General features: G+C 48.6%; 1 protein-coding gene across 2 annotated transcripts in view; it reads left to right on the forward strand.

Annotated features, from left to right (window-relative positions):
* Positions 1-21,977, forward strand: part of LOC138251872 (long-chain-fatty-acid--CoA ligase ACSBG2-like) — a 327,149-nt gene that overhangs the window by 99,566 nt on the left and 205,606 nt on the right. For both annotated transcript variants that reach the window (XM_069205686.1, XM_069205687.1), the window contains exon 5: positions 7,865-7,945. In XM_069205686.1, coding sequence (XP_069061787.1) covers positions 7,865-7,945 — 81 coding nt within the window. The remainder of the gene's footprint in view (positions 1-7,864; positions 7,946-21,977) is intronic.

The following is a 21,977-nucleotide window of genomic DNA, read 5'->3' on the forward strand; positions in this document are numbered from 1 at the left end:
GCTTTTGTGTGGGGGGGGGGGGTGTTACTGTTCGAACAGCCATGTCTTGAGGTTTTTTCTGAAGAGTAGGAGTTCTTTGGTTTTGCGGATGTTGGTGGGGAGGGAGTTCCAGGTTGTGGGGGCGAGGTAAGAGAAGGCCCTTCCTCCTGTGGTGGTTCATTGGATGCGGGGGACTGTAGCTAGTGCGAGGTCGGCTGATCGGAGGTTGCGGGTGGGAGTGTGGAAGTTCACTCTATCGTTGAGGTAGGTCGGGCCGAAGTTCTGGAGGGATTTGTGTGCGTGGATGAGAATCTTGAAAGTGATTCTCTTGTCTTTCGGGAGCCAGTGAAGGGATTTGAGGTGTGGTGAGATTCGTTCGTGGCGGGGGAGGCCAAGGACGAGGCGTGTGGCTGTGTTCTGGATTCTCTGGAGTTTGCGTTTGAGTTTTAGTGTGGTGCCGACGTAGAGGGCGTTACCGTAGTCTAGTCTGCTGCTGATGAGTGCATGGGTGACTATCTTCCTGGTCTCTGGGGGACTCCATTTGAAGGATTTTTTTAGAGTGCGGAGTGTGTGGAAGCAGGAGGAGGTTAGTGCATTGATTTGCTGTGTCATGGAGAGGGAGGGGTCCAGGATGATGCCGAGGTTGCGTCCGTGGTTTGCGGGGGTGGGTGCGGGGCCTAGGGCCGTGGGCCACCAGGAGTCGTCCCATATGGTTTTGTTGGGGCCAAAGATGATGATCTCGGTTTTGTTGGAGTTAAGCTTGAGGTGGTTAGTTGTCATCCAGTTGGCGGTGTCGAGGAGAGCAGCGTGTAGGTTGGTTTTGGCGGTGGTGGGGTTGCGGGTGAGGGAGAGGATGAGTTGGGTGTCGTCTGCGTAGGAGAGGATAGTGATTCCGTGTGGTTGGAGGGTGTTGGCTAGGGGGATCATTTAAATGTTGAAAAGTATGGGAGTGAGGGAGGACCCTTTGGGGACTCCACAGATGATCTTGGTAGCAGTGGAGTGGAAAGGTGGAAGGCGGACTCTTTGGGTCCAGTCGGTGAGGAAGGAGGTGAGCCAGTCTAAGGCTTTGTGGCAAATTCCTGTGTTGTGGAAGCGTGTGCGGAGTGTGTGGTGGCAGACAGTGTCAAAGGCTGCGGAGAGGTCTAGGAGGATGAGTGCGACGGTCTCACCTTTGTCGACTTTGGTCCAGATGTCATCAGTGCATTCGATGAGGGCGGTTTCCGTGCTGTGGTTCTTGCGGAACCTGGATTGTGAGGAGTCAAGAGTGTTGTTTTCTTCAAGAAAGTGGGATAGGGGGCGTTGACTAGTTTCTCTGCAACCTTGGCGGGGAAAGGGAGGAGGGAGATGGGGCGATAGTTGGAGAGGATCTGCGGGTTGGCTTTGGTTTTTTTTAGGAGAGCGGTGATTTCTGCGTGCTTCCAGGGGTCTGGGTAGGTGGCGGAGTCGAAAGAGGACTTGATTATGTCGAGGAGTATGGGGGCAATGGTTGGGCTGGCTTTGTTGTAGATGCGATGAGGACAGGGGTCGGAGGGGGATCAGGAGTGGATGGAGTTCATGGTTTTTTCGGTTTCTTCATGTGTGGTGGGGGTCCAGGTTGTGAGTGTGGTGGGGGGTCATGAGTGGGGGTTGAGTTGGGTGAGTGAGGGGTGTGTGTGGTGGGTGTGTGTGGTATGAAGCTGTTGTGGATGTCCAGGATTTTGTGTTGGAGAGGGCATCACATAGGGGCTGTGTGTGTGGGGGGTCTATGTTGCTGGCTTTGGCTAGCTCTTTAATGATGGTGAAGAGTTCTTTGCTGTTTTGGGAGTTGTTGTCAAGGCGTGTATTGTAGTGATCTCTTTTGGTGGTGCGTATGAGTTGGTGACGGGTGCGAATGGTAGTTTTGAGGGTGGAGAAGTTGGTTGTAGAGGGTTCTTGTCGCCATATTTTCTCCGCTTGGCGGCATTTGCGCTTGGAGTCTTGGAGTTCGGGGGTGAACCATGGGGCGTTCTTGATGTTGCGGGTGGCGATGTGTTTTCTGAGGGGGGCTAGTGTATCTGTGCAGGTAGTGATCCATTTAGAGAGGTTGTGTGCTCCTGTGTTGGGGTCATTGGTGTGGGGGGGGAGGTTGTGAGCCAGTTGGGAGTTCAGGCGTTCTGTGGGGATCTTGTCCCACATGCGGTAGGGTGTGGTGTGTTCATGGTGGTGTGTGGTGGGTTTGGTGAAGGAGAAGTGGACGCAGTGGTGGTCAGTCCAGTGGAGTTCGGTGGTGTGGGTGTAGGCTATGTGTTGGCTTGAGGTAAAAATAGTGTTGATCGTGTGTCCTGCTGAGTGGGTGGGTGCAGTAACCAGTTGTTTGAGTCCGAGGTTGGTGAGGTTGTCTATGAGGGAGGTTGAGTTGTGGTCTTGAAGGTTCTCCAAGTGAAAGTTGAAATCACCAAGGAGGATGTAGTCTGTGGAGGTGTGGCGTGCGAGCTGATGGTGTCGGCGATGGTGTCGCAGAAGGCGGGCGTGGTCCTGGTGGTCTGTAGATTAGTGTACCTCTGAGGGTGGAGTTGTTGTTAATGTGGATTAGGTAGTGCATGTGTTCTGTGCTGTCGATAGTGTCTTGGGAGCTGGTGGTGACTTTGATGGTGTCCCTGTGTAGGATGGTGATGCCACCACCTGGCCTGTTGAGGCGGTCTTTGCGTTGGAGTTTGTATCCCTTGGGAGTGGTCATGGCTATGTCGGGTTCCGAGGAGGGGTTGGTCCAGGTTTTCGTGAGGAAGGCGATGTCAGGTGAGTGTGATGTGATGAGGTCCCAGAGTTCTATGGTATCTTTGTGAAGGGAGCGGGTGTTGAGGAGCAGGCAGTTGAGGTGGTTGTGGTGGGTGGTATTGGTGTGGTGCATGAGGGTGTTGTTGCGGGGTGTGTTCTGGTTGTGGGGTGGTGTGCGGCGGGGCTGGTTGGTGGGGGTGGGGGCAGAGCAGGTGAGTATTGCGTTGGGGGTGTTGTGTTTGTTGTTGGGGGGTCGCTATGGTTGGTGTGTGGTGTGAGGGATGAGGAGCAGGAGAAATGACAGGTGTAGCAGGGGAAGGGGCCATGAGTGTGTGTGGGGCTGGAAAGGGTGCAGGTGGGGCGAGGGCCTGGGTTGAGTGAGTGGAGGGTGAGGGGAGACACATGCTTTCTCCCATTCTGATCATTCCCATGTTGTGTAGTCTCTCGCATTCTGTGCTTTCTTTAGTCCCATAACACTCAAGACTGTGTTATGCTATCCTAGCAGACATCTTATGTCCTATGCCTCCCCGCCCTTCTATCTTGCATCTTCCCACCCGTGCTCTCCCATCTAGCGCTATACATCCCATTGTGTGGCATTTACAGTCTGTGCTGTCTCCCAGCCCAGTTTTTTGCATCTTGTGCTCCCCAGAGCGCTGTGTTCTGCTTCTGCTTCACTTCTGGTAATCCCGCACATCAACCATGTCTGAAGGAGCAGTAAAGCCTTTTTCTACCTTGCTGCTAAGGCAAGGAATGAGCTCCCTCACGAATTGCGTGATCTCGTCTGAGCTCATGTTCCAAAAAAACTTAAAACTTGAATATTCTCTGGGGGCAGTAAGATCTCTATTGGGGGATGCAGATCTAGGCTTTGCCTGGTCGCGCCAGGACACTCTTCAGAGTAGCTGTGCGCTTTATAAGTTTCATTCATTCATTCAATGCTCCCCGATCACGTGACTTTCCTGTGTGTTCTCTTACTTGATGTGATCTACCCATCCTGTGCTCTTTTCCGCCTGGCCCTCTTCCATCCAATGTCCCATCATCCTTTATTCCCTCATTCTCAACTCCCTTATCACAATGGCAGAATGTAAAATGAAGTGGTCCTCCGCCGAACATGAAGAGGGCACCCTGACCTTATTGCCCAGGCCGTTGGGCCATATTTCATGGATTTTCAGTGGCTTTAGGTAGATGGGGCTGCTCTTAATGATGTACAGGCCCCTGAAGGAATAGGGGGCTCCGAGGTACCACAGGACTGGCTTATGACCCTGCTTATCACATGTATTCAGCTGTCCTGCCCACTATGGCATTTGTTTGTCACCTTCATCCACTCCACTTTCATCCTGTGCTCTCACTTGCCATTTCTGATCCTCTGTTCTCATCCATCCTCTGTGCTCTGATCCTGTACTCCTTCACCCTGTTCTCTTTCATTCTGTGACTGCATTTTTTGGTTTTATGTAAGTAATTCTGTGCTTTTCTTCTGTGTGGTCTCTCCATCTTTGTATCATATTTTTACTGCATTTATCCATCTTGTTCTCTCCCACATGCTACGTGTGCTCACTTGCATTCCCTTTCTTTGGTTATTTCACCCTGTGCCATGCCATTCTGTGCCCTCCCATCCCATGCTGTCATATTCTGTTCGTTCCTATCATGTGTCTTATCCCATCCATTTGGCCTATTCTCTGGCAAAGGCCAGACCCATTGGCTTTTTCAATGCTTGTTTGCTTTAAAACACTGCCACATCCAGGTCAACCAAGACTTGGAGACATCAGTTGGGTGTGACTCGAGGGGGACACTTAGTAACCACCTGAGGTACTGCAGCTTCATAAATGAATTTATAGTCTTGGACATCTGACTGGAGGGAGATAACTTGAAGTACCGCAAATCTGTGAAAGAATTTGGGGGATTTTGCACCTGACTCAAGAGAGACTTCAAGTATGTCACAGAAATTAGGAGACTTTGGGGGTTATTCCAACTTTGGAGGAGGTGGTAATCCGTTCTAAATGTGACGGATTTACCACCAGCCGTATTACGAGTTCCATAGGATATAATGGACTCGTAATACGGCTGGTGGTATATCCGTCACTTTACCGTCACTTTTGGGACGGATTACCACTTCCTCCAAAGTTGGAATAACCCCCTTAATGGCCACACAGATAACAGCACAACATGTTTTTTTGGCCTATAGTTGGTATATACTCCACCTGCCCGGACGTCGCCTTTCTCACCGAAACATAGACAAACCCAGCGTCAGCACCGGACATTGTCACTGTCATCACTATCCCCATTGACTACAAATTGCTCCTCAAAGACTGGCCATCTCGCCCAGGCGGCGACTGGGCCGTCGTACACAAATCCACACTCCGTCTGACGACCAATACGAAAGAATACTCCTCCCGCATGGAGCACCTCCATTTCCAGATCCACGCCACCCCCTAAGTCTACCTTCCATGACACCCTCATCTACAGGCCACCAAGCCTCTGTCCAGCCCTCAGCAGCTATATCATCAACATCCTTTCGCCCCACACACTTGCCTCAACAAACTACTTCCTCCTCGGGGACCTCAACTATCACATCAACAACTGCAACAACATCAACACCACTTCCCTGCTTGAGATTCCCGCCACAATAGAACTAAAGCAACTGGTCACCTCACCAACACACATCACTGGACACACAATCTATGCCATCTTTTCCACCAGCAACAACATCATCGTCAACAACACCTCCACGCTTCACTGGACTGACCACCACTGCATTCATTTCACCATCACCACATCGACCATCCACCTCCGCACACTCCGAGCCCCAAGCAGAAAATGGAACCAAATTGCTGAGGAACAGCTCACCAACACCCTCGGCAAGTCCGCCCAGGCCCTCACCACAGACGCTGACATCTCAGCACTGAACTTCCACCAGTGGATCTCCAAATGAGCCAACAGCCTAGCACCTCTCCGAAAGGCCTCATCAAAACACCAACTCAAGAAGGCCAGCTGGTTTTCCACCACACTCCAGGACACCAGGTGCACCTGCAGACGGCTAGAGAAAAGATTGAAAAACAGCAAGTCCCCGGATGAATTGAGGCCTTCAAAGCTGCCCTCAAATCCCACCACAACTCCATCAGAGCCACAAGGAAAGCCGCCCTGCAGGACTATATCAGCACAACCTCACACAACACCAAAGAGCTCTTCACCGTAATCAAAGAGTTCGACAAACCCCTATCAGAAACAGCAAACATTTGTCCATTGCAAGACCTCTGCAACAGACTAGCCAACTTCTTCCACTGAAAAAACAAAGACATATAGGACAGCTTCGGACCCCAAGACCCTCCGAGCCCTCCAACAAGCCTCCAGCTCCAACCTCCGAAACATCCCAGATCCTGCACCGCTGAACCACCCTCATCATGAACAAGACCCACTCCATCATGAGCAGCATCCACTCCAGAGCCCCTACAGACCCCTGTCCTCACCACATTTTCAGCAGAGCCAACACCTCCAATGCACCCAAACTCCGCCATACCTTCAGCTGTTCCATAGATATAGCTACTTTCCCCGAGTACTGGAAGCACGCCGAGATCTGCGTGCTCCTGAAGAAACCCACGACCGACCCCCAGGACCTCAAGAACTACCATCCCATCTCCCTGCTGCCTTTCCCAGCCAAGGTCATCGAAAAGGCCATCAACAAACAGCTCCATATGCACATCGAGGACAACAACATCCTGGGCATCTTCCAATCAGGTTTCAGGAGCAACCAAAGCAGCAACACTGCCCTCCTCATCGCCACAGATGACATCTGCTCGCTCCTTAATCACAGCCATACAGCAGCCCTCATCCTACTGGACCTATTGACCTATGGTTTTGCACCACACCCTCTGCTCCAGGCTCCTCGCAGCTGGCATCCGCGGAAAGGCCCTACAATGGATACACTTCTTCCTGTCCTGGAAAACACAGAGAGTCAGACTCCTGCCTTATCTGGAGATCAGCTGCAGAGTTACAAAGGGCTCCTCCCTGAGCCCACACTCTTCAACATCTACATGGCCCCGCTCGCATCCATCGTCAGGAACCATGGGCTGAACATCATCTCCTATGCCGATGACACCCAGCTGATCACCTCACTGACCGAAAACTCCACAATTGCTAAGATGAACTTCCACAAAGGGACTGAAGCCGGTGCCGCCTGGATGAAGGACAGCTTCCTCAAGCTCAACTCTGACAAAACCGAGATCCTCACCCTGGGACCCTCCACATCAGCCTGAGATGACTCCTGGTGGCCGGCCATCCCCGGCACCCCCCTCAACCCAACAAACCACGCACGCAACCTCGGTCTCATCCTGGATTCATCACTCACCATGACCCGCCAAGTCAACTCAGTCACAACCTCCTGTTTTCACATACACTGACTTCTCTGGAAGATCTACAAATGGATCCCAAATGACTGCTGTAGAACCGTAACCCATGTCCTGGTTACCAGCAGACTCGACTATGGCAACGCCCTCTACGCCAGTACCATCCAGAAGAACCTGGAGAAACTAAAGCACATCCAAAACGCCTCTGCCAGACTCATCCTGGACGTTCCCTGACACTAACACATCACCAACCACCTAAGAGACCTCCACTGGCTTTCTGTAGAGAAAAGAATCAACTTCAAACTCCTCGTCCACGCATACAAGGCCCTTCATGACCTAGGACCCACCTATCTCAACCACTGCATCACCTTCTGCTCCCCCACCAGCCTCTCCGCTCCACTCAACAGGCACTAGCCACCATACCCTGCATACAGAAGACCTCAGCTGGAGGAAGACCCTTTGCCTACCTCATGGCAAAGAACTGGAACCCCTTGCACCTCAGGCAGTCACCATCGTTAACTCAATTCTGGAAGGACCTTAAAACCTGGCTCTTCAACTGAAGCACAGTGGACAAACCCCCTAGGCGCCCTGAGACCCTTATGGGTGAGGAGTTGCACTCTATAAATCCTGATTTGATTTGATTTTATCCACGTAGATCCATAATTGTGTTTGTTGTGTGTAGTCAAATATGTATTTTACATTTCAAAGGAGTTCTTCAAGCCTATTAACAGTTTTGTGTGTGATTTTAACTATAAACCCTATGTGTTATAATTAATTAAAATTGCTTTATTTTGGTTTTCTTGTGTTGTGTGTAGGTCAAGGACCAGCTGCCTCATCTGAGAGCCATCGTACAATACAATGATGATCTGAAGGAAAAGAGACCCAACCTCTACACCGTAAGATACGTCCTCTGGACTTAGTTATGTCTCCATCTCTTTCACTATCAGTCATTGTAAACCATTTAAAAGAATTGATGTTCCTGTCTGGTAAGAACATAGATAGTATATCTAATAATAATTGAAAAGTTTCTTCAAGATGTTTGTGCGTCAGAGTAGCAAACTTTGGTTACATGGGTTACTTCTGATGTTAGATATTAAATCTCCTTGCTCACATGTGCCTATCATTTGTTATCCCAAATATTGATTTATTTTATACAGGCTACAAAAACTATAATATATAAGTACTTTGGTGTTTTAGAAATGCTTTTCCTGATACCACTTCTAATATTCCCCAACTGGTGTTCAGTAGATAGATAAATTCAAACATTCCCATATTACATATCTGAAATCACACTCTCCTTCCACAAACCCGCAGCATGCTCTGTGAGCAGCTAAACATTTTATTAGACCCATTAGAGGTGCATCTGTCTCTTGTTCATAATATGCCTACAATTTACCCATGATAACCAATGAAAAGCTGAAATTGGCCATATACATTTCTACTGGATTATTCGTTTTGTCATATGGGGTTTAATCATACAGAGACATCTTAAGCCTGATCATGTCCTCTGATCCTTCAATTAGACAATTTGCTTTAATCATAATATACCTAGTTGCCCTTATATCAGCTATTGATGCTCCTTTCAGTACATTTCCTTTTCCTAATGTTATATTTTCTCATTACTGTATTTGGGTTCCTGTTCCGACTCAAACTTTAACTTTGATATACTCCAACTGAAAACCGTGATCTTTCAAATGCATTGGATCGAGGGAAGAAGGTTACTCCAGCTGAGCCAAAAGCAGAAGCCACTTGCTGCCCTAAATCTTTTGAAACTACTGACGCACCCACTTCCACCTGTGGAGACATCTTCTGTTTTGAATTTAAAGACTCTCTTCTTCTATTTTTCCAAAATGGGGAATTTCATATTTAGTATGAAGAATCTAATTTTCCTTAGATTGTCTAATTTTAATACCTTTTTTTATTCAAATGAAATCTCACTTTCCATCCCCAACATCAACCGCAATGTTCAGCAAACTGTTCCTGGGATCAACCTTGAACACTGTGCACAGAAAGAGCTCTGACGTTTATAGAAAGGACTCAGAGTCACCTTCGTCTAACTTGGATCCCACCACCACAAGGAATGTCTATTGAAGGGACTGTAGTAATCCACGAGAATCCTATTCACTGTAAAGTTACCCATTGACACCCACTAATCCATTAAATGTTTGCTACTTGACATAAAAACATCAAATTAACTTCAATCAGTGTAAGCATAATCTACTGCCGTTCTGCTGATACTTCAACCTCTATGGAGCAATGCACTTCATGACTTCACTATTCCTCCTACGCACCAACTTCCCCATCTACTGGCTCCACACCACACGTGCCACTTCTCCCATTTACCACCTGATCAAAATTAATCTTTGCAGCCTCTCCACTGTAGCATGGACTTTGAATCCACAAGAAACTGAGGCCTTAGATCTAGCTAAATTATAATGAAGATATTGAGGCAAATGCTAAAAGTTAAATCTTGCTCTCAGAGCAATGGACCGCAAACCTCAGGCAATTGCTGAAACACCGCAGCATGGACTGTCTGCCAGAGAAATTGAAGAAGATCATACCAGGACGTAGAATATGGAACAGTAAATAAACTGTCCGACTACGCCAGCTACTTATTGTAGGAGGCTGGACTGGCTTGTAGTGAGTACCTAGGGGTACTTGCACCTTGCACCAGGCCCAGTTATCCCTTATTAGTGTATAGGGTGTCTAGCAGCTTAGGCTGATAGATAATGGTAGCTTAGCAGAGCAGCTTAGGCTGAACTAGGAGACGAGTGAAGCTCCTACAGTACCACTAGTGTCATATGCACAATATCATAAGAAAACACAATACACAGATATACTAAAAATAAAGGTACTTTATTTTTATGACAATATGCCAAAAGTATCTCAGTGAGTACCCTCAGTATGAGGATAGCAAATATACACAAGATATTTGTACACAATTCCAAAATATGCAGTAATAGTATTAGAAAACAGTGCAAACAATGTATAGTTACAATAGGATGCAATGGGGACACATAGGGATAGGGGCAACACAAACCATATACTCCAAAAGTGGAATGCGAACCACAAATGGACCCCAAACCTATGTGACCTTGTAGAGAGTAGCTGGGACTATTAGAAAATAGTAAGGGTTAGAAAAATAGCCCACCCCAAGACCCTGAAAAGTGAGTGCAAAGTGCACTAAAGTTCCCCAAAGGACATAGAAGTCGTGATAGGGGAATTCTGCAGGAAAGACACAAACCAGCAATGCAACAACGATGGATTTCCAGTCGAGGGTACCTGTGGAACAAGGGGACCAAGTCCAAACGTCACAAGCAAGTCGGAGATGGGCAGATGTCCAGGAAATGCCAGCTGCGGGTGCAAAGAAGCTTCTACTGGACAGAAGAAGCTGAGGTTTCTGCAAGAACGCAAAGGGCTAGAGACTTCCCCTTTGGAGGACGGATCCGTCACGCCGTGGAGAGTCGTGCAGAAGTGTTTTCCCGCCGAAAGACCGCCAACAAGCCTTGCTAGCTGCAAATCGTGCGGTTAGTGTTTTTGGATGCTGCTGTGGCCCAGGAGGGACCAGGATGTCGCCAATTGTGTCTGGGGACAGAGGGGGCATCGAGCAAGACAAGGAGCCCTCTCAGCAGCAGGCAGCACCCGCAGAAGTGCCCAAAACAGACACTACAAAGACGCATGAAACGGTGCTCACCCGAAGTCGCACAAAAGAGTCCCACGTCGCCGGAGGACAACTTAGGAGGTCGTGCAATGCAGGTTAGAGTGCCGTGGACGCAGGCTTGGCTGCGCACAAAGGATTTCCACCGGAAGTGCACAGAGGCCGGAGTAGCTGCAAAAGTCGTGGTTCCCAGCAATGCAGTCTGGCGTGGGGAGGCAAGGACTTACCTCCACCAAACTTGGACTGAAGAGTCACTGGACTGTGGGAGTCACTTGGACAGAGTTGCTGGATTCAAGGGACCTCGCTCGTCGTGCTGAGAGGAGACCCAGGGTACCGGTGATGCAGTTCTTTGGTGCCTGCGGTTGCAGGGGGACGATTCCGTCGACCCACGGGAGATTTCTTCGGAGCTTCTAGTGCAGAGAGGAGGCAGACTACCCCCACAGCATGCACCACCAGGAAAGCAGTCGAGAAGGCGACAGGATCAGCGTTACAGAGTTGCAGTAGTCGTCTTCGCTACTTTGTTGCAGTTTTGCAGGCTTCCAGCACGGTCAGCAGTCGATTCCTTGGCAGAAGGTGAAGAGAGAGATGCAGAGGAACTCGGATGAGCTCTTGCATTCGTTATCTAAGGAATCCCCAAAGACAGAGACCCTAAATAGCCAGAACAGTGGGTTTGGCTACTTAGGAGAGAAGATAGGCTAGCAACACCTGAAGGAGCCTATCAGAAGGAGTCTCTGACGTGACCTGCTGGTACTGGCCACTCAGAGCAGTCCAGTGTGCCAGCAGCACCTCTGTTTCCAAGATGGCAGAGGTCTGGAGCACACTGGAGGAGCTCTGGGCACCTCCCAGGGGAGGTGCAGGTCAGGGGAGTGGTCACTCCCCTTTCCTTTGTCCAGTTTCGCGCCAGAGCAGGGCTGAGGGGTCCCTGAACCGGTGTAGACTGGCTTATGCAGAAATGGGCACCATGTGTGCCCATGAAAGCATTTCCAGAGGCTGGGGGAGGCTACTCCTCCCCTGCCTTCACACCATTTTTCAAAGGGAGAGGGTGTAACGCCCTCTCTCAGAGGAAGTCCTTTGTTCTGCCATCCTGGGCCAGGCCTGGCTGGACCCCAGGAGGGCAGAAGCCTGTCTGAGGGGTTGGCAGCAGCAGCAGCTGCAGTGAAACCCCGGGAAAGGCAGTTTGGCAGTACCAGGGTCTGTGCTACAGACCACTGGGATCATGGGATTGTGCCAACTATGCCAGGATGGTATAGAGGGGGCAATTCCATGATCATAGACATGTTATATGGCCATATTCGGAGTTACCATTGTGAAGCTACATATAGGTAGTGACCTATATGTAGTGCACGCGTGTAATGGTGTCCCCGCACTCACAAAGTCCGGGGAATTGGCCCTGAACGATGTGGGGGCACCTTGGCTAGTGCCAGGGTGCCCTCACACTAAGTAACTTAGCACCCAACCTTTACCAGGTAAAGGTTAGACATATAGGTGACTTATAAGTTACTTAAGTGCAGTGTAAAATGGCTGTGAAATAACGTGGACGTTATTTCACTCAGGCTGCAGTGGCAGGCCTGTATAAGAATTGTCAGAGCTCCCTATGGGTGGCAAAAGAAATGCTGCAGCCCATAGGGATCTCCTGGAACCCCAATACCCTGGGTACCTCAGTACCATATACTATGGAATTATAAGGGTGTTCCAGTAAGCTAATGTAAATTGGTAAAATTGGTCACTAGCCTGTTAGTGACAATTTGAAAGAAATGAGAGAGCATAACCACTGAGGTTCTGATTAGCAGAGCCTCAGTGAGACAGTTAGTCATAACACAGGTAACACATTCAGGCACACTTATGAGCACTGGGGCCCTGACTAGAAGGGTCCCAGTGACACATACAACTAAAACGAACATATATACAGTGAAAAATGGGGGTAACATGCCAGACAAGATGGTACTTTCCTACACAACCCCCTCCCCCAAACGAAGGACAATAAGACTAGCCATGACCTGATGAGTCTTCATTGTCTAAGTGGAAATATCTGGAGAGTCCATCTGCATTGGAGTGGCTACTCCCAGGTCTATGTTCCACTGTATAGTCCATTCCCTTTAGGGATATGGACCACCTCAACAATTTAGGATTTTCACCTTTCATTTGTTTTAGCCAAAGTAGAGGTTTGTGGTCTGTTTGAACAATGAAGTGAGTGCCAAACAAGTATGGCCTCAACTTCTTCAGTGCCCAAACCACAGCAAAGGCCTCCCTCTCAATGGCAGACCAACGCTTTTTTCTAGGGGTCAACCTCCTACTAATAAAAGCAACAGGTTGATCCTGGCCCTCAGAATTAAGTTGTGATAGGGCTGCCACTACTCCTAATTCAGATGCATCAGTTTGGACATAGAACTTTTTAGAGTAACAAGGGCTTTTCAGGACAGGTGCAGAGCACATGGCCTGCTTCAGCTCCTCAAAAGCTTTCTGACAGTTTGCTGTCCATAATACCTTTTTAGGCATATTTTTGGATGTGAGGTCATTAAGAGGGGCTGCAATGGAGCCATAGTTCTTAATGAACCTCCTGTAATACCCAGTGAGGCCTAGGAAGGCTCTCAACTGAGTCTGAGTAGTAGGGGGAACCCAATCTATAATAGTTTGGATTTTCCCCTGCAAAGGTGCAATCTGTTCCCCACCAACAAGGTGTCCCAGATAAACCACCTTTCCCTGCCCTATCTGGCATTTTGAAGCCTTGATAGTGAGGCCTGCCTTTTGCAGGGCCTCTAAAACTTTCCATAGGTGGACCAGGTGATCATCCCAACTGGAGCTAAAGACAGCTATATCGTCCAGATATGCTGCACTAAAAGCTTCCAGCCCTTGCAGGACTGTGTTCATCAACCCTTGAAAAGTGTCAGGTGCATTTTTCAATCCAAAAGGCATTACTGTGAATTGGTAATGGCCTCCAATGGTTGAAAATGCAGTTTTAGGTTTAGCATCTTCTGATAATTTGATCTGCCAATACCCTGCAGTCAAGTCAAAAGTGCTTAGATACTTGGCAGATGCCAGTGTATCTATGAGCTCATCTGCCCTGGGTATAGGGTGAGCATCAGTTTTGGTTACCTGGTTGAGACCTCTGTAGTCTACACAAAACCGCATTTCCTTCTTTCCATCTTTGGAATGAGGTTTTGGTACACTACCACAGGAGAAGCCCATGGACTTTCAGAGTGCTCAACCACTCCCAGTTCTAACATTTTCTGCACCTCTTGCTTTATGCAGTCCCTGACATGGTCAGGCTGCCTATAGATCTTACTTTTGACAGGCAAGCTGTCTCCAGTATCTATAGTGTGCTCACACCAAGAAGTGGTACCTGGCACAGTAGAGAAGAGTTCAGAAAACTGACCCAGGAGATTTATGCAATGGTCTTTCTGCTCAGCAGTAAGACAATCAGCCAAAACTACACCTTCCACAAGAGCATCTTGTTCTGTGGAAGAGAAGAGATCAGGTAGAGGATCACTGTCTTCTTCCTATCCCTCATCAGTTGCCATGAGCAGGGTGAGATCAGCCCTGTCATGGTAGGGTTTCAGGCGATTGACATGGAGCACCCTAAGGGGACTCCTGGCAGTGCCTAAGTCAACTAAGTAGGTGACTTCACCCTTCTTTTCAACAATTATGTGGGGTCCACTCCATTTATCTTGGAGTGCTCTTGGGGCCACAGGCTCCAAGACCCACACTTTCTGCCCTGGTTGGTACTGAACCAAAACAGCCTTCTCATCATGCCATTGCTTCTGGAGCTCTTGGCTGGCCTGAAGGTTTTTACTGGCCTTTTTCATATACTCAGCCATCCTTGATCTGAGGCCAAGTACATAATCCACAATATCTTGCTTTGGAGCTTTTAAAGGTTGTTCCCAACCCTCCTTGACAAGTGTTAGTGGACCCCTAACAGGGTGTCCAAAGAGGAGTTCAAAGAGGCTGAAGCCCACTCATTTCTGGGGTACCTCCCTGTAGGCAAAAAGGAGGCATGGTAAAAGGATATCCCATCTCCTGCGGAGTTTTTCAGGGAGTCCCATAATCATGCCTTTGAGAGTTTTGTTAAATCTCTCCACCAGTCCATTTGTTTGTGGATGATAGGGTGTAGTGAACTTGTAAGTTACACCACACTCCTTCCACATGGCCTTTAAGTAAGCAGACATGAAATTGCTTCCTCTGTCTGATACTACTTCCTTTGGGAAGCCCACCCTAGAAAATATTCCCAGGAGGGCCTTTGCCACTGCAGGTGCTGTAGTGGTCCTTAAAGGAATTGCTTCAGGATATCTTGTGGCATGGTCCACTACCACCAAGATAAACCTATTGCCTGAAGCAGTAGGAGGGTCAAGGGGGCCAACTATGTCAACCCCTACCCTTTCAAAGGGAACCCCAACCACAGGCAGTGGAATAAGGGGTGCCTTTGGGGTGCCACCTGTCTTGCCACTGGCTTGACAGGTTTCACAGGACTTACAAAAGTCTTTTGTGTCCTCAGACATTCTAGGCCAATGAAACAAGGGAACAAGCCTGTCCCAAGTTTTCATTTGTCCCAGATGTCCAGCTAGGGGAATGTTGTGGGCTAGAGTTAGGAGGACTTTCTGTACTCCTGAGGAATCACTAACCTCCTGGCAGTTCCTGGTTTAGGATCCCTTGCTTCAGTGTACAAGAGGTTGTCCTCCCAGTAAACTCTGTGAGAGTCACTGACATCCCCATTAGCTTGTTTGACAGCTTGCTGTCTTAGACCCTCTAGTGTGGGACAGGTATGCTGTGCCACACTCAGCTCCTCCCTGGCAGGCCCCACTTCACCCAAAAGCTCAGCAGTGTCTGCTTCCAGCTCCTCTGGTGTAGGTTCTGCACAGGGTGGAAATTCTTCTTCCTCAGAAGTAAAATCTACTGTAGAGGGAGGGATAGTAGGAAGTGCTTTACTTCTACTAGCCCTAGCTTTAGGGAGCGCTTGGTCCATTGTTCCAGGATCCAAGTCACCCTGTCCTTTTTGCTTTTTGGCCTGAGCCCTGGTTAAAGCAAAAATATGCCCTGGGATGCCCAGCATTGCTGCATGGGCCTCCAACTCCACATCTGACCAAGCTGATGTCTCCAAATCATTTCCTAGTAGACAGTCTACAGGTAAATCTGAGGCTACCACAACTTTCTTTGGACCAGTAACCCCCCCCCAGTTGAGATTTACAACAGCCATGGGGTGGCTAAGTGTGTTGTTGTGAGCATCGGTTACTTGGTACTGGTGACCAAGTAGGTGTTGTTCAGGGTTGGCCAGTTTCTCTATGACCATAGTCACACTGGCACCAGTGTCCCTGTAGGCCTGAACCTCAACACCATTTATTAGGGGTAGTTGCTTGTACTTATCCATGTTAAGGGGACAAGCAACCAAGGTGGCTAAATCAATAGCCCCCTCAGAGACTAACACAGCCTCTGTGGTCTCCCTAATCAGACCAACCCCAACTAAGTTACCAAAAGTGAGCCCAGCTACTCCCTTGGATTGGCTATTAGTAGGTTTGCTCCCACCACCACTGCTATTAGTAGGGACACTAGGTGTAGCAGTAGGGGTTGTAGTGGTAGGAGGCTTGGTGCTTTTTTTTGGACAACTGGGATCAGTTGTCCAATGGCCTTTTATTTTACATAAATAGCACCATGGTTTCTTTTCTTTGTTTTGATTTGAAGAGGATTTGGGCCCACCACCCCCACCAGAGTGTTTTTGTGGGCCTGATGAAGACTCATTTTTGGATTTGTCTCCACCCTTGTCAGAAGACTTACCATCCTTCTTCTTGTTGCCATCTTTGTCACCCCCTGTATGAACTTTTCTGTTCACCCTTGTTCTGACCCATTTGTCTGCCTTCTTTCCCAATTCTTGGGGAGAGGTCAGATCAGAGTCCACCTAGTACTGGTGCAACAAATCAGACACACAATTATTAAGAATATGCTCTCTCAGGATCAAGTTATACAGGCTGTCATAATCAGTAACTTTACTGCCATGTAACCACCCCTCCAAGGCCTTCACTGAATGGTCAATGAAATCAACCCAGTCTTGTGAAGACTCCTTTTTGGTCTCTCTGAACTTTATCCTGTATTGTTCAGTGGTTAAGCCATAACCATCCAGGAGTGCATTCTTAAGAACTGTAAAATTATTGGCATCACTTTCTTTCACAGTAAGGAGCCTATCCCTACCCTTTCCACTAAATGATAGCCATAGGATAGCAGCCCACTGCCTTTGAGGGACATCCTGTACAACACAGGCCCTCTCAAGTGCAGCAAACCACTTGTTAATGTCATCCCCCTCTTTATAAGGGGGAACTATCTTGTGCAGATTCCTAGAATCATGCTCTTTTGCAGGATGACTATTGGGAATACTGCTGCTGCCACCATGGGTTTCAAAACCCAACTTCTGTCTTTCCTTCTCTACTTCTAAGGACTGTCTATCCAAATCCAGCTGTTGCTTCTTGAGCTTCAGTCTGGTTTGTTCCACTCTCAATCTATTGAGCTCCCTTTCTAACAATCTGTCATCAGGGTGGGTGGGAGGGACATTCCTTGAAACAGAAGGGAGGTGAGAATGGACAGAAGGAGACCTGTCCCTTACAGAAGGCACCCTAACAGCTTGGTAACAGAAACATCACTTCTACTGTGGTGAGAAACAATACTTTTGCTATGATGTGAGATAACACTTTCTGTATGGTGTACCTCTTCATCATTACCAACTATGCTAGACTGTCTAGTAATGGGCAGGCTATGAAGTTTCTTTCCTGAATCTTTTCCTAGGGGAGTCCCTGGATCAGATTGGGAACCATTGGCTACTTTTTCAACAGATGGGGCCCTTCGTGCCTTATCTTGTTCTCTAAGCATGTTAAGCAATAATTCCAAAGAAGGATTCTTCCCTACACTCAAACCTCTTTCTACACAGAGACTCTTTGCTCCTTTCCAGCTAAGGTGGTCATATGCAAGTTTGGACAGATCAAAATTTTGGCCTGTGCCAGACATTTTTAGAAAGAGTTTAAGTGATAGAAAAAGAGAAAAAGTTTTCAGAACTTTTAGAAAGACAGAAAAAAAACTTTTTAAACTTTTAAGAACTTTTAGAAAGTTTGGAAGTACTTTTCAGCACTTAGAAAAGAGTGAAAAGAGGAAATGCAAAACTTTTTAGTTATGTGTACACACACTGAACTTGTTTTGTATATTTTTCTCTCATGAAAAGTACAATGACAAGAGTGGTAAGTAGTCTCAAAGCACTTATCCCACCGCTGCACAACCAATGTAGGAGGCTGGACTGGCTTGTAGTGAGTACCTAGGGGTACTTGCACCTTGCACCAGGCCCAGTTATCCCTTATTAGTGTATAGGGTGTCTAGCAGCATAGGCTGATAGATAATGGTAGCTTAGCAGAGCAGCTTAGGCTGAACTAGGAGACGAGTGAAGCTCCTACAGTACCACTAGTGTCATATGCACAATATCATAAGAAAACACAATACACAGATATACTAAAAATAAAGGTACTTTATTTTTATGACAATATGCCAAAAGTATCTCAGTGAGTACCCTCAGTATGAGGATAGCAAATATACACAAGATATATGTACACAATACCAAAATATGCAGTAATAGTATAAGAAAACAGTGCAAACAATGTATAGTTACAATAGGATGCAATGGGGACACATAGGGATAGGGGCAACACAAACCACATACTCCAAAAGTGGAATGCGAACCACGAATGGACCCCAAACCTATGTGACCTTGTAGAGGGTCGCTGGGACTATTAGAAAATAGTAAGGGTTAGAAAAATAGCCCACCCCAAGACCCTGAAAAGTGAGTGCAAAGTGCACTAAAGTTCCCCAAAGGACATAGAAGTCGTGATAGGGGAATTCTGCAGGAAAGACACAAACCAGCAATGCAACAACGATGGATTTCCAGTCGAGGGTACCTGTGGGACAAGGGGACCAAGTCCAAAAGTCACAAGCAAGTCGGAGATGGGCAGATGCCCAGGAAATGCCAGCTGTGGGTGCAAAGAAGCTGCTACTGGACAGTAGAAGCTTAGGTTTCTGCAGGAACGACAAGGGCTAGAGACTTCCCCTTTGGAGGACGGATCCCTCACGCTGTGGAGAGTCGTGCAGAAGTGTTTTCCCGCCGAAAGACCGCCAACAAGCCTTGCTAGCTGCAAATTGTGCGGTTAGTGTTTTTGGATGCTGCTGTGGCCCAGGAAGGACCAGGATGTCGCCAATTGCGTCTGGGGACAGAGGGGGCGTCGAGCAAGACAAGGAGCCCTCTCAGTAGCAGGCAGCACCTGCAGAAGTGCCCAAAACAGGCACTACAAAGATGCGTGAAACGGTGCTCACCCGAAGTCACACAAAGGAGTCCCACGTCGCCGGAGGACAACTTAGGAAGTCGTGCAATGCAGGTTAGAGTGCCGTGGACCCAGGCTTGGCTGTGCACAAAGGATTTCCGCCGGAAGTGCACAGAGGCCGGAGTAGCTGCAAAAGTTGCGGTTCCCAGCAATGCAGTCTGGCGAGGGGAGGCAAGGACTTACCTCCACCAAACTTGGACTGAAGAGTCACTGGACTGTGGGAGTCACTTGGACAGAGTTGCTGGATTCAAGGGACCTTGCTCGTCGTGCTGAAAGGAGACTCAGGGTACCGGTGATGCAGTTCTTTGGTGCCTGCGGTTGCAGGGGGACGATTCCGTCGACCCACAGGAGATTTCTTAGGAGCTTCTAGTGCAGAGAGGAGGCAGACTACCCCCACAGCATGCACCACCAGGAAAGCAGTCGAGAAGGCGGCAGGATCAGCGTTACAGAGTTGCAGTAGTCGTCTTCGCTACTTTGTTGCAGTTTTGCAGGCTTCCAGCGCGGTCAGCAGTCGATTCCTTGGCAGAAGGTGAAGAGAGAGATGCAGAGGAACTCGGATGAGCTCTTGCATTCGTTATCTAAGGAATCCCCAAAGACAGAGACCCTAAATACCCAGAAAAGAGGGTTTGGCTACTTAGGAGAGAAGATAGGCTAGCAACACCTGAAGGAGCCTATCAGAAGGAGTCTCTGACGTGACCTGCTGGTACTGGCCACTCAGAGCAGTCCAGTGTGCCAGCAGCACCTCTGTTTCCAAGATGGCAGAGGTCTGGAGCACACTGGAGGAGCTCTGGGCACCTCCCAGGGGAGGTGCAGGTCAGGGGAGTGGTCACTCCCCTTTCCTTTGTCCAGTTTCACGCCAGAGCAGGGCTGAGGGGTCCCTGAACCGGTCTAGACTGGCTTATGCAGAAATGGGCACCATGTGTGCCCATGAAAGCATTTCCAGAGGCTGGGGGAGGCTACTCCTCCCCTGCCTTCACACCATTTTCCAAAGGGAGAGGGTGTAACACCCTCTCTCAGAGGAAGTCCTTTGTTCTGCCATCCCGGGCCAGGCCTGGCTGGACCCCAGGAGGGCAGAAGCCTGTCTGGGGGGTTGGCAGCAGCAGCAGCTGCAGTGAAACCCCGGGAAAGGCAGTTTGGCAGTACCAGGGTCTGTGCTACAGACCCCTGGGATCATGGGATTGTGCCAACTATGCCAGGATGGTATAGAGGGGGCAATTCCATGATCATAGACATGTTACATGGCCATATTCGGAGTTACCATTGTGAAGCTACACATAGGTAGTGACCTTTATGTAGTGCACGCGTGTAATGGTGTCCCCGCACTCACAAAGTCCGGGGAATTGGCCCTGAACGATGTGGGGGCACCTTGGCTAGTGCCAGGGTGCCCTCACACTAAGTAACTTAGCACCCAACCTTTACCAGGTAAAGGTTAGACATATAGGTGACTTATAAGTTACTTAAGTGCAGTGTAAAATGGCTGTGAAATAACGTGGACGTTATTTCACTCAGGCTGCAGTGGCAGGCCTGTGTAAGAATTGTCAGAGCTCCCTATGGGTGGCAAAAGAAATGCTGCAGCCCATAGGGATCTCCTGGAACCCCAATACCCTGGGTACCTCAGTACCATATACTAGGGAATTATAAGGGTGTTCCAGTAAGCCAATGTAAATTGGTAAAATTGGTCACTAGCCTGTTAGTGACAATTTGAAAGAAATGAGAGAGCATAACCACTGAGGTTCTGATTAGCAGAGCCTCAGTGAGACAGTTAGTCATAACACAGGTAACACATTCAGGCACACTTATGAGCACTGGGGCCTTGACTAGCAGGGTCCCAGTGACACATACAACTAAAACAAAGGAGAAGCCGCCTTTGAAGGACAAATGGGTAACACATGGGAGAGGGGCTGCTCCATTGTTCTGGTAGACAGGCTGGCACTTGAGAAAGGAGAAGGGAAACCAGTTGCCAAACCGTTTTTCCAGGGACGTGTAGCCCCCTTGGCAGCCAAACCTCTGGGTTGGGTCAGGGAGCTCCACACACCGGCAGAAGAGTCCTGCCATATTGGGAGAGTGCAGAACAGTGCATCTTGGGATTCCCAGATGCCACACTTCGCCGAAAGTGGTCCTCAGATGGGAGGAAAACTGGTAGTCCATTAGCTACCAACTGCATCTTGCCCTGAGGAGATTTTCTAAGCATAAGTGGGGCACCCTGAAGTCTGATCTTGACTGGACTGGAACAAGTACCAAAGAGGAACTGCCCTGCTGTACCTTGGAATCAGCTAAGAGAGGCTGCACTGGCATGGAATGTACTTGCTGAACCTGGTGGCTAGCAAAGGGGAGGGACTGTTTCTGCTGTGACCTGCTCAAGGAGATGCTGACCAAAGCCAAGAGACTCCAAGGGTCAATGAGCTGGCCTCCCGTTTAGAGCACAGGGCCATAACAGCTGAGAATCCTGATGGGGCAAGTTGGTAGTCCAAAGTCTGGGAGTGTCAGCAAGGTGAAGCTGGAATCCCCAGGGGAGGAGTTATTAAATCAGGAGGAATTGGCCTGTGACAGAAAAACTGGGTGACCCGTAGTCCAGTGGCAACTGGACATCTACCAATATTGAGAGGACTTCAAGGGACATCGACCCTGTGATCAGGACTGCCTCACCCCATATGTGGACCTTGAAGTAGTTGCAGTAGGACTCCCATCAACCGCATGACATCCACAGCATCCTTTGAGCATCTTCAGCATCTTTATCCCTTGCATCATGACCACTTCCATTAAAAAAAACTGCAGTATATAGAAGTGCCTGGAACAGACTAAGGACTGCTTCATCTTCTGAGTTAACTGTTCATGAGAGTCTTGCTGGCCCTCCTGACTGGCTTCCTTCTGGAAATGGTTGGCTAAAGTGCTTCTAAGTGACCGCATTTCAACTGGGCCAACATTTCTGGTGGA

Source organism: Pleurodeles waltl, chromosome 1_2, assembly GCF_031143425.1.
Source record: "Pleurodeles waltl isolate 20211129_DDA chromosome 1_2, aPleWal1.hap1.20221129, whole genome shotgun sequence".
In the NCBI taxonomy this organism is placed as follows: domain Eukaryota; kingdom Metazoa; phylum Chordata; class Amphibia; order Caudata; family Salamandridae; genus Pleurodeles; species Pleurodeles waltl.